The sequence below is a fragment of the Cyrtonyx montezumae genome, unplaced genomic scaffold, assembly GCF_038088225.1.
Source record: "Cyrtonyx montezumae isolate F1298 unplaced genomic scaffold, pur_monq_1.0 scaffold_4, whole genome shotgun sequence".
In the NCBI taxonomy this organism is placed as follows: Eukaryota; Metazoa; Chordata; class Aves; order Galliformes; family Odontophoridae; genus Cyrtonyx; species Cyrtonyx montezumae.
The window spans coordinates 16,629,398-16,642,493 of NW_027072045.1; the positions used below are offsets into that span (position 1 = coordinate 16,629,398).

At 35.4% G+C, this 13,096-nt stretch overlaps 2 protein-coding genes across 3 annotated transcripts in view; both read left to right on the forward strand.

Moving 5' to 3' along the window:
• RPP30 (ribonuclease P/MRP subunit p30) overlaps positions 1-13,096 on the forward strand; it is a 260,717-nt gene that overhangs the window by 184,439 nt on the left and 63,182 nt on the right. The window lies entirely within an intron of this gene.
• HECTD2 (HECT domain E3 ubiquitin protein ligase 2) overlaps positions 1-13,096 on the forward strand; it is a 34,240-nt gene that overhangs the window by 13,069 nt on the left and 8,075 nt on the right. The window contains exons 4-13 of one of the 2 annotated variants that reach the window (XM_065745995.1): positions 370-472; positions 1,218-1,307; positions 1,884-1,948; positions 2,997-3,042; positions 4,104-4,213; positions 5,635-5,783; positions 8,336-8,459; positions 10,294-10,390; positions 11,290-11,397; positions 11,903-12,035. In XM_065745995.1, coding sequence (XP_065602067.1) covers positions 370-472; positions 1,218-1,307; positions 1,884-1,948; positions 2,997-3,042; positions 4,104-4,213; positions 5,635-5,783; positions 8,336-8,459; positions 10,294-10,390; positions 11,290-11,397; positions 11,903-12,035 — 1,025 coding nt within the window. The remainder of the gene's footprint in view (positions 1-369; positions 473-1,217; positions 1,308-1,883; positions 1,949-2,996; positions 3,043-4,103; positions 4,214-5,634; positions 5,784-8,335; positions 8,460-10,293; positions 10,391-11,289; positions 11,398-11,902; positions 12,036-13,096) is intronic. The other variant, XM_065745996.1, reaches the window with a different exon arrangement.

Consider the following 13,096-nt stretch of genomic DNA (forward strand, 5'->3'; position numbering starts at 1 on the left):
TACCTTAAGAGCAGCTACGTAGTTAATTTAATAAGTAAATCTCACAAGTTTTATCATGCTTGTGATTCTTCAGCATGATCCTGTTCTGTTGATGATTTGTCTTAATGTGCTGAACTGTGACACTGTGAATTAGCATTTTGAATAAGAGACATTGCTCAGATACATCAAACACAAACTGTGCTTTTGTTCTCCTGTAATACCATGATTTTACAATGACAAGGAACATGATAGGATGGTACTGGTATTATACTTACCTGTCTTTTAAGTGTGCTTAGTGAGGTAGCCATGGAGCTACAGCACAGCTGGAAGTTTGAGGCATTGAGAGGATTTAACTCTTGTATTTCTAATATTTTAATGCGTTCTTTCTAGGGATGATATGGAAAAGGCAAAATCATCAGGAGATTGGAAGGCTGTACATGATTTTTATTCTACAACATTTGATTCTTTCCTGGAGATAAATGCTGCATTTAAGGTGGAAAATTCATAATATTATTTAGTAGTTAACAGTGATTTCGATTTTCAGTGTTTAAACAAACTTCAGTTAAAGGCTTGCAGCTTGTTACTTAAACTCACTTAGATGATCTTACCATCATCTTAACCACCTTTAGTAGATGATCTGTTATGGCATTGATTTATTCATTCCAGTCTAAGTAAGCATATTTCAAGCAAATATAAAACTTTAAAATTCCTGTATTTGGTTTTCTTTCTGACGCTATGACTGTGTAAAGTACTCTCTACAGCAGCTATAGTTTAAAAAGGTTCAAGCTAATGCAGCTAACAAAGAGGCCCAGGTAAATCAAGAAATAAAATTCTTATCTGTCCCTTTTAAAAATAAAAACAAACAAAAACCTAGGCAAAACAACCCATTAACTCTTAGTTACTTAATGAATATTGAAAATTCATAACTTTGTTCTTATCTCATGAAGGCTCTGCAGCAAAGATGGGTTGAACATTCTGTGCTTTCTGTCGTTCATTGTTTGAGACCCTCCTAGATTTTGAAATAGAGCAGCTGCCACTGTGCAATATTAGTACGCTTTAGTTTCATCTTTTGCATATTAATGAAAGTGACTTGGATCCTTATGTTTTGATAAGGAAAATGAGTAGTTACGTGTGTATGAGTTTCATTTAAGCCTACTGTTAAATATTTAATTTTTAAAGACATAAAATATTTAAAATATTTCAAAACCAAAATATTTAATGTGTTATCTAACTTGCAGAAAGATGCCAATTCTCCATTTAATACAACTGAGGACTCTGGAATCAATGCTAAATTTGTGAATGCTGTCTATGATGCCTTATTAAATTCTGTAAGTAGAAGAGTAGAATTCATGTTTGATAACACTGTAACAATTTCTTCAGCAAAGAAATCTTCAAAGAAGCAATTTATATAAAAAATTTTTCTTAGGTACGATTTCTGAAGAATCTCTCAAAACATACTTAAAATGATCCCCTGAGAATTGCCATAGAGTCATAAAAACCACTCTAGTAAAAGATGAGGAAATTGTTAGAATTGCAGTTCATACTGTGGTAGATCTCGAAGACTGTTTGAAAGATAATACATGACTGTGATGGGACATTGCATGATGGTAAATTAGGAAAATGTGGGGACTGGGGTAGCAAAAAAGTAAATACCATGCCCAATAAACTCAGAACAGGAATAATATTGAATTGATGTTTAAAGTTTCGAAAGCCCCAGCTGACACAACCAGGCCTCACCTAATAGCCTGGGAGGGAAGGTACAGTGGAATTCAGCACCATAGTCAAAGACTTTATAACTGGCTTGAATCACAAGAAAAACAGACTTGCTTTTTTGTACAGTATCTTTTATAGAGTATATATGTAATTTGATAAAATTTTTTTTTTCCCTGTTCCTTTTTCCATAGCCTCAAGATGTTCAGAAGTCAGTTCTAAAGGGAATCATTAATGGACTGCTACAAGAATGGAAAGGGTAAACATAAGCCATGTTTGCGTTAGTACTGTTCCAACACTTACAACTGGGTTTACTTCTTGTTTTTTACTTTATTGTTTTAGACAAAGAAGGAAAATGTTTTGATATATCTTGCTTGGCTCATGAGAGCTTGTCTCCTTTTGGCAGGTAAATCTGCTGAAATATACCTGAGCTCTGTAAGCTGACACTGAACCTCTGAGAGGCAGACCTTGCCATAGATACCCCTACAAAATCTCAACTGTTTTTTTGCCAAGGCAACTTTTTAGGCATCTCTGCTGTAAGATGAATTAAGTAATTTATCTAGAGTAAAACATGTTCACCCTGCCCTCAGCTAATGTGCTTTAACCTAGATAATGCCTTGACCTGAAGTTCACTTTGCAATATCATTCATGTGTGGCAGCAGCACCGGGGGGGGGTAGCAGTACAGAATGGAGAAAGGGATAGCTGGGAAGCATGGAGAGGGCAAAATTTTAGCAAGAAGTAATAGCAGGGGGAATGCTTAGTTTGATTTTAAAAAGGATATAGGCGGAGACAGGTCTTTGTAGTGACTCATCAGTGACCCAGCCCTTAGTTATTCCTTTTTCCACATTGCCTGCCTTTTTTCTGCTTCTGCTACATGTGTGTTTGTGGGAACGTTAAGTCCTTGCAGCAGATAAACAGAAGGAAACACAGAGGCTGCAGTGGTAGAAATGTATGGAAAATTCTAGCAAGAACTATTGTAGGTGGGGCAAACAAACCCTTCTGGAGTGTTACCAGTGGTAATGGCATGTAGTTCTCCCTTTGGAACATCTTCAGATTCAATTCATTTTTCTTTATCTCTTCTGTCGTACCATGGAAGACAGATGCTAAAACAGGTAGCTGCCTGTGAAGAGTAGAGGGTCAATCTCTGAGAACAGTGAATCCTAAATATGGTATTCAACACATATTGACAAAACAAAGTTAAATCCTAGTGTGTGTGATTTCATGACTATTAGCGTGTATGTATTATATATATTTTGAAACAGTGTGGATATGCGATGTTTCCATTTACTGTTTCATTCATTCATAGGCCACGGACAAAAGATGATCTTAGAGCATACTGTATACTTCTACAGGTAAGAAAAATGCAGTATTTTTAGGAATTGTGCAGCAATATACTTGAATAATCTATAAACCAGTATACTATGCAAATAAGATAGTATAAATGAAAAAATTCACATTTCATTTCCTGTTTTGAGAATATATTGACATATGGAAGTGTGTGCATGACTTAATGACAGATAGTTGATGGGTAAAGGTCACATATATTAAGTATGAACTAAGAAGCATCAGACATGCAACTGTTTCCTACCACAATGGTAAAAGAGCAAATGTCTCAGTGAGTTCGTTTTTCCAATTTATTGCCAGATTTCCTTTATCGAAGTGCTGCAACACCGATCTTTCCAGACAGTTTCAGTGTGTGCACTTCCTGGTATTACTGTAACTTTCTCTGGTGTTGCAGTTTATCCAGCAGTCTTTCTCCACATCCATCTCTTGACTGCATTATCTGATATTTTTGTGTTAACCAGTAAAATTTCGTACTAAAATTATTTTGTTTTCATAGCAAATTTCCCCTTTAAGATTTGCATGTGTAGATACCACAACTTTGCATGAGAGAACTGTTGTTACTTGAAAAGATCAGATAGTTATATAATTTCTGGAGTAATCTTCTCCGGGGTGGGTGTATTAGCTGTGAATTATGAGAAATAATTCCATCTCAAAAGTGGGGATTTGAACTCATATGCAAGAGGGAAAATAAGTTTGGGTTGTGTGGAAAGAAAGGAGGATATTTATTACTGAAAAGGAAAGCTCATCATGCAGAAGAGTGTAATTTGTGCTATACAATAGATGATAATCCAGAAGTAAATGTTGAATACTGCCTTTGTTACCTGTGGATTTTCTTTCAAAACACAAAACACTAAAAAAAAGATCCTCATACTTTTACAGTATAGAAGTTATGTACTTTTCACTTGAATATAGAAGTTGCAAGTATTTTTTTTATATATTTTTACTACTGTCACAGCATAATTGTCCTACATAATTATATTGGCAAAAACTAACGTAAGAAACAGTCCTAATAACTTCTTTCCCTTTATGCAGTTTATTAACCTAACACATTTTTTTTAATCTTTTTCAGAATCCTCAATTTAGTAACACTTCTACTTATGTCATCTATGCTCACTTGCTAAGACAGATAGCAGCCTTAACTGAAGCTGACCATCATTTCCTAGTGCACTGGTCTAAAAAGTAAAAATAAAAAAATAAAAATAAAAGTAAAAAAAATATCCATTTTTAGGATTAAAATTGTTACTGTAATTCCATTGATGTTGACTGTTTTATATTATATATAAATTATATGAAAGTTAACTTAACTGACTACAGAGATTGTTTTTGTTGTTTTCAAAGTACATTTGGACATAGTCCACTAAGTGATACTGATTTATAGATGCAAACTGTATATGATATATAGAAGTTACCTTTATGCAAAAAGCTTGGATTGCAAAATAACTTGTGTAAGTTATTTTAATGTAACGTACACAAAAAAATATGAATGTAAATACTTTAGATTTTTAGATTATATGTAAAGACTTTAGATGTCTATATTATATTATTAATACAAACATCTCTATGATCTTCCTTTATATGACGTTTTCTCTTGCATTATTTCCAAAAGGTACTATAACTTTTCTGTATTATGTAAATACCATGAATGAAATAAAGTCCTTGCTCATAGTGTAATACAGATGGTTACAAAGTACAGTTAAGGTACCAGGTTTGAATGAAATAAATCTACTAGCACCTAGCCATTAGTCATTTGGAGGTAACTGCCCAAAGAGTGGCTTTTAAGTTTGTATGTATGTTACCTTCTTGATAATGACTATGAAAAGGTTTCAGCCTAGACTTTAAAAATAAGTAAATGTTGTCTATATTTACAATTCCCTTATCTCCTAGGGAATCTGATAATTAAGGATTTTATTCTCTGTAAGATTGAAAATTGTATGGTATATTTATTTTATTCCCCTGAAATATGTCCAGATTTGCTTAAAGTTTTGGTGATTTATTATTTCATTTGATCAATGTTTACAAACCAGATTAACTTTCTTGGTTAAGGATGCAAATGGTATATTGATATTCTGAGAACATCTATTGAAAATCAGCAACATTCAGAGAACACCTTTCGTTTTCAAAATGATGCTTTGATATATGTGCTTATATCTATGCAGATTCATAAGGTTTTTACTGTATTGTGGAAGAAGTGCAGCATGTAGCTTTACATGTGCAGTTGTCACAAATGCATGTAGTATTTTCCATTGTTGGTGCAATAGGACTAAGCTTCTGAAAACCAGAAATTCATAGTCTTTTATTACCCAGATTACATTGTGAAGGAATTATTTTTCTTGTTTACTTTTGTTCATCAAAAATGAAGAATTAAGTATTATTCTTTTGTAGTGTTTTTTTTTAATTACAGAAATCAAAAAATATGTTTAAGTGATGCACTGAAAAGTATTGCTGCATGCCAGTATTTCAAATTATGCTCCTTCAAATTTTGTATTTGGAATTTTATTATTGTAAAGCATGTTCTTCAGAACATAACATTGAAATCTAATAATATTGGCTTCATTGTGGGCAGTGATCACATGAGAGTAATTGCAGCATGTTTGTTTTAGGATCTCACAGAGGAGATTCAAGCAGATAGTGGACAGGTTGCTGCAGTTTATTTCTTTACGCCTGTTTCCTGCAAAACCTGAAGAGTTTCCACCAATGGAGAAATGTACCTGGTGGATTCCATCAGCAACCAAAGTCCTGGCTTTATTTAGTAGGTTTCTTTCTTAAATTGTGTATTCGTGTGTTATATGAATGTATACTCAAATGTATACATGTGCATCTTTTTTGGTGTGTATATGTAAATATTACAATTCTTTGATATGTGGGAATGGGAAGATTTGCTTTCTTAGAATGGTAGAATGAGTTGAGTTGGAAGGGACCCTTAAACATCTAACTCCCCTGCAATGAACAGGGACACCTACAGCTCCATGGGGGTGATTAGAGCAACATCTCTGGGCTACCTTTGCGAGTGCCTCATCATCCATGTTGTAAAAAATCTTCTTCCTTATATCCAATCTAAATCTTGTCTCTTTTAGTTTGTAGCCATTTTCTCTTGTCCTATCACAACAGACCCTGCTGAAGAGTCTGTCCCCCTCCTTCTTATTGCTCCCCCCTTTAGGTACTGAAAGGCTGCTCTCAGGGATTTCTGGAGCTTTCTCCAGGCTAAACAGCCCCATCTCTCTCAGCCTGTCCTCATGGGGGAGGTGTTCTGCCCTTGAATCATTTTTGTGGACCTCTGGATGCACTTCCACAGATCCATATCTCTCCTGTACTGATGACTCTGCATCTGCGTGCAGTTCCTCCTGGTGAGGTCTGCCCATAGGGGCAGGATCACCTCCCTCACCCTGCTGGCCACACTATTTTTTTTTTATGCAGCCCAAGATATGGTTGGCTTTCTGTGCCCTTAGCACATTGCTGACTCATGTCCAGTTTGCCATCCACCAGTACCTCCAAGTCCTTTTCGGCAGAGCTGTGCTGTATTCTTACAAACCTCTGCTTGTACTATTAATGGAGGTTGCCACAACCCAGGTGCAAGACCTTGCACTTGAATTTGCTGAACCTCATGAGGTTCACCTGTGCCTGCTGCTCAGCCAGTATAGATCTCTCTGGATGGCATCCCGTCTCTTGGATGTGTCAACTGCACCATACAGCTTTGTGTCATCTGCAGACTTGCTGAGGGTGCATCCAATCCCACTGTCAGTGTCACCGATTATGTTAAAGAGCACCAGTCCCACTACTGACCCCTAAGGGGCACTACTCATCACTGATTTCCATCTGGACATTGAGCCACTGACCACCACTCTCTGGCTACGTTCTGTGTTTTATAACTTTCCTCTTCCAGGGGGAAAGTTGGATGTTGGTAGTGGCACAGTGTGAACTACAATAGAAGGAGTGCCAAAATGTATAAGGCAAAAGCATCTATTAGCAAGCCCTCGTACTTGCTTTTTTGTAAAGGATAATTGCTATGACATCATTTTCCTGTAATAACAACAGGAGGCCATTCAAAGAAAAATCCACAGAGGTTAGCAATGGCAAAAGTTTCCCGTAGATTTATAAAAGCAACTGTTTAGAATGTGCAATTGCTAGAAATTCTTCTGTAACTAGCTTAGCTTCATGGATGTTTATAACATCTAGGTAAGTTAAACAATGTTTATGCCTCCTAAGTTCAAAATTACAGTCTGGGAAAAGTAAATTTCTGTCCAGTTCAATGTAGAACACAGCAAATATGACCACTGCAGATGCAAACTTTCTCTTTGTCCAACCCTAAGTAGTTCAGTTCTTTGATGGAAATGGAAGGCCTGAGGTCAGTACCCTTTTCTTGAGGGGTAGAAACCCTTATTTGCTTATTCTTTCTAGGAGAAAATGAAAGCATCAAGAGAACTGCTTGGGGCAAGGGCCTTTTCATATCCCCAGCTTCTTAAAAACAAACAAAAAATACCAGAATTTTCTGTATAATGATCCTATAACGTCCTGCCTCTCCATAGGAGTAACTTGGACGCACAAGCTCAGTTGTATCCAAAGCCAAGACTTTTTGTTTGTGTTCTGTAATCTTATGTGAAAGAGTTGCTTATTTATATAAAGCAGGGGGTAAAAGGTATTCAGTAATTCAAAATATACTGCTTCCTGCCTGAATGTTCAAAATTAAATTATATAGAGAAAACATATTAGTTGTGTGTTATGTGAATTTTATATAGTGAGGGTATTTATGTGTGAATTAATTTTCTTCATTTGTTGAGTACTGAATTTTTGTACTTGTGGTATGGTAGTTAGATGAGAACAAACGTAATTTGTTGTGTGTCTCCATTTCTGTCCTTTTTGCAAATAGACATCAAATTCAAATGGATACTAAGGGGAAAGCATGCAGGATATTATATCCATCGGTATGTTTGATATTAAGTGAAAATGTTTAAGAAATCTGTTGTTTTTCATAGGTTTCAGCAGAATACAGCATTCTTTGTCTTAACTTCATGTGTGTCATTAGGAGGGCTAGAGCCAAATGCCATGAAGAAGTTATCTTGAGTTCAGAAATAATATACAGTGTATCACATTTCTCTTACCATAATCAGACTGACCTTGGAAATCACAACTATCAATACGTTGTTGTTTACTGTACTTGCAGTGCTGTAGTTAAGACTGAAACCAAGTTACTAGTAGCCCATTTGTCTTGGCTTCTTCATTTTCAATGTTGTTCCCAATGCTTGGAAAAGATGTATGTACTGAATCCAAGGAGCACCTTGAAAGACTCTTATATTTTCTTTGTAGATGCTGCAAATAGTCTGATTAGCCCTCCTGTTATTTCATATACGGATTTCTATAATTCTACTCTTGATCATATTGATCTTATGGAAGAGTATCATAACTGGCAATGTTATGGAAATTCTCACAGGTACAGAAAATTTGCTTCTTTCTTTTTGTCTATGTAGTATGTCAAACTGCTACATATATAAATATGTACATGTGTATATGGCATATGTGCCATATCCATGTGTGTTAAATACTGTGTTTTATTGGAAAAACGTAATTCTGCTTGCAGAAAATGCATGGGTGTGAGGTTGAATGCAATAAGTCTAGTTCTACCTATGCAAACTGGAGAAAAGATGTAAAATGTCCATAATAACATGAGGTTATTGTTTATTAGTGTAGATTCTGCAGTGTCTGTTTATTAATAGCATGTTATTACAAACATATTCTAACTTCTGACACATGCATAGGAAGTGTTAAGTATGCACACAACACTTACGGATGATAGCTAAATATCCTGTGTGTATGTGGGTTTGATCGTATTTATTCCAGTGATATCAGTTGTGCTTTTTTCTGTTCCATGAAACTTAGGTCTTTACAAGACTGTCAGCCAGAAGTGTGATCTAGAAATGTGGAGAAATAGGCATCTAATCTTTCTTCTAAGTTTTAAAATCTACTTGGAAAGGAGGAAAAAACAGCTATGACAGCAGTAAATGCACAGCAAACTTTGTGTGGTCTCAGTCAAAGCACTGGAATCTGTATTCTGCTCTGTACTGCTGAGCTTCGGATTGATTTATTTATTTATTTTTCACACGGGGACCATCTGGCTGCTTTGGCACCCACATCCAAGCTTATAAAAGAGCTCTGAAATTTCCACCTGCTTCTTTTCAGTTAGCTGGGACGCTGGAAATTCAGTATACATCAAAACAAAGTTTGTGTGAATTCAATATACATCAAAACAAAGTTTGTGTGATGCATGGTTTTGGAAGTAGTGCAGACTAGCTCTAACATATTTAATATAAGTTCTTGCACTGTGTCACAACTACTTTTTTTTTTTTTTTCCAATTTTACATCTTTAAATATACGTTGTTTTATTTAAAAAATAAATCACAGTCAAGACAGTACACTTAGAATTAAGAAGAATGAGTATGAAGAAGTTCTGTTTTACCTTGCATGTGAAATATTTTGAAATATGTAGCTTTTCCAACTATGTCGACACTTTGTACTTGTATTTTCAGCAGACAAGCGGAGAATTTTTTTCTTTTTTTTTTCATTTTCCTTCATTTCCTGAAGACATTAGAATCCAAAGCTCCTCACAGGCAGCGTTCAGAGTGCACACTGAAGCTCTGAATATCTCAATGTGGAGTTGTTAGGCAGTGCATGAGCTAATCAGCTAAAGTAACAAGTAACTAAAGTGACAAGTGACAAAAAATCTTTTATCCTGATGATTTTGGAAAATTTTAAAAATTCTTAGTATTATTTGACTGCAGTGGAATATAGATGTTGTGTGATCCAGAAGCCCTGGGTTGTTGTAGCCCTAACTTAAATAAGAAGGACCTGAAGAAAATCAGTGCCTTTGAAAACTGGAGATACAAGCCAAATCAGAAATACATTTCCTGTGTACCTATGACTACTGTGCTAACTGTCCACTTTGTATTTAATCCTTAATTCACTGTAGCAGTTAGAGTTTAATATTTAAAGCAGAAGTTATTCCTTGACTTTTGTAATTGAAGACTGCTTTTTATTAGATCTACTGATAAACAACGTAAGAATTTTATTCAGAACGGTTATCACTACTAACTAGAATTCCTAGGAGCATTTCTGACTGAACAATTTGAGTTCTTATTAATTATGTATGCTTTCCATTCATTAAAAAAAAAAAAAGACCAGCAGCTGTTTCTAAATTATTATCCATATTACTGAATGATAATGTGAAAATTCATTCCATGGAATGTTTTATCTTTTTTCTCATCGTTTAGGTTTTCTTTCTGTCAATACCCATTTATTATCTCTATAGCAGCGAAGAAAGTTATTATTCAAAGGGATTCAGAGCAGCAAATGATAAGCATTGCACGGGTAAGTCATTTAGTGATACATGGGTTTGTCTAATCAATTGGCATGTTATACATTTTTCTTAGCTAAATATTCCATATAGCCTTTCATCACAACTTTTAATATGTTCAATTATTGTGAAAAAAAATGCAAGCCATTTTATTATCACTAGTCTACAAATGTCCCTACTAGATCCTCTCAGTAATTTTCTTTTTAATATGCTTCGAAATGCCTGTGTTGGGGAAATAGGTTGCAGTACATGTGTTGGTTTTCTTTGGATTCATTTTTCTTTTGATTCATTCATTGGAGGAATCAACATAATGTACTGGGTTTGGTAAGAAACCATGATGCTAACAATCTAATTATGAAGAAAAGTTCCTGAGAATTTTTGTGTTTCATATGTTATTCTGTGAATATGTGTTGTTATGGAAGACCAGGATGCAGCTGTATGTTCACAAGTTGCAGAAGAGGACTGCAACCTCTTGCATATTGAAAGAGGCTTTGTCTGCCTGTCTAGGTAGTAACTTTCATCAGGTGCTAGCAATCATCAGGTGCTCAATATGTGGCAGCACCATGTCTCCCTTCCAGGCTTGCTAGATATATCTTGTGAATAGCTAAGTAATGTGCAAGCCATTCTCCAGAATCCTATGGGTGTTCTTAACTATTTAGGGATTTTAAAAGCTTGCCATACTATTACCCCCTCCTTATGTGTCTCAGTGGTTTTACATTATGTGAATTACATTATCTGAATGCTGTTTGCACTAGAAAAGAGAGTGCATTGCTTTCTACCTGGTAGAATGTATTGAAGCAGCTGTCATGTGTCTATAAATGCAAGATAAGGACTTCTTAAGTTTAGCAAGTGTGGCACTTTGTTTTTTAAATGGAGTTGTTACATGCATGGTGTTTCTTTTTCATTCAAATAGCAAAGCCTTGTGGATAAAGTCTCTCGAAGACAGAAACCTGACATGAACATGCTGTTCCTAAATGTGAAAGTGAGAAGGACACACCTTGTTAGTGATTCACTTGATGAGGTATCAAAAATGAAATTAAATGGTGTGTTGCTGCAAAATTCTTGTTGCACTTAGAATTCAACTTGATAAGTTGTGTCTAAATCTTACCATGTTAAGACAGGAAATATATCTATGTGATACAAAACAAAAGAAACTGAATTACCACATCACAGTAGGAGCACTGCTAAAATAGATTTTAAAAATCAGAACTTTGTTTTCTGTCCTTAAGCTGTTCCATAACTAAGCCCATAATGAAAATGTGTTTGAATGCCACATGGCTTGTGTGGGGTGTGAGTGTATGTTTGCAATTTTTGTCTCATGAGTACGGTGAACAAGTATCAAACTGTGAAGGATCCAGTTCCATGATAGGAGCACAAATAGCAACCAGTCATCTAGAGTTTGTGATGCAAATTACTAGTTTAAACAAAGCAAGAGTGGTAGAGAAAGAGAGGCATGTTCTGTATGGATAGAAATACTGGTCGTATGTTAAATGTCTAAAATTTTCTCCCTGCATGTTTTGTAATAGCTAACAAGGAAGAGGGCAGATTTGAAAAAGAAATTGAAAGTCACATTTGTAGGAGAAGCTGGTCTTGATATGGGTGGCCTGACAAAAGAATGGTTTCTTCTTCTCATTCGCCAGATTTTCCACCCAGACTATGGTGAGTCAGTATGAATGTTAAGTACAACTTGAAAATGTGTTGATTTTAAATTATCGAAACAGTGATGGATAAGAATTCTTTGTTATTCCAGTATTAGGCAAATCATTTACTAATTGAGGTAAAAAAAAGGAGAGCAGGCAAGTTAAAATTTTATGTCATGAGTATAGGAAGAGAAAAGAGGACTGCAGAAGAGACCGAAAAGTACTGAAAAGCTTGAAAGGTCTTGGCTTTGGACAAGGAGGTTCAAGTGTGGCTGAAAAAATGAAATTTCATTTCACTGGTAGAAGAAAATTAGAGGGTGAGCAAAGCTCTAATCAACTAGAAGTTTTAGAAGTAAAATTGAGAATCAGCTTTTGAACACTTTAGTCACGCTAAATATTATTTCAAATGTCAGGGACTCATTGTTTTTGGTTTGTTAGTATTCCTATGCAAGCGAGCATTCTGGGTACAAAGGAGAGTGGATTTGAGAGTAGCAGTTTCTTGAAGTTTTTTTCCCCTGTCCTATCTGTTGTGTTAGTGTTTTCTTTGTGTAAATAGGAAGTCAGAAGACATGAATGAACACTCTTAAATCAGTTTAATGTACTTGTATATTGCTGTGGGTGGAACTGGGTGTTTTTTTCCCACGCTAATTTTTTTTTACTAATGAGTCAGCTTTCCTCAGCTCTGTGTGGATGCATTAGTAACGCTACAATGTGTTAAAGTGTTCCAAAGCTGACTTACGTTTAGAAACATTGATTTCCAGGGACTTCAGCATAACACCTGGTAGTACTTGATAGAATCCAAGAGCTTGTGTGTCTTTGCCTGGAAATGTGTCCCCCAAATGTGTGGTGCTCGATTGTTTATAGGCCTCCTTCTAAAGGTTCAGAAGTATCAGCTCAAATCTGCTGAAATCAGTATTTGCCTGAAGTTTTTACTCTAGTAGGAAGGACTCTTTGTGGAGAGGTAACAATTCTACTAATAAAAATATGTTGTCAGCAGAATTTGGTAACTGATGAGTTTGAAAATGTTCATTGATTTTTCAGCAGCTTTGGCAGGCTTCCTCTTTTTAAAATGCAAATTTT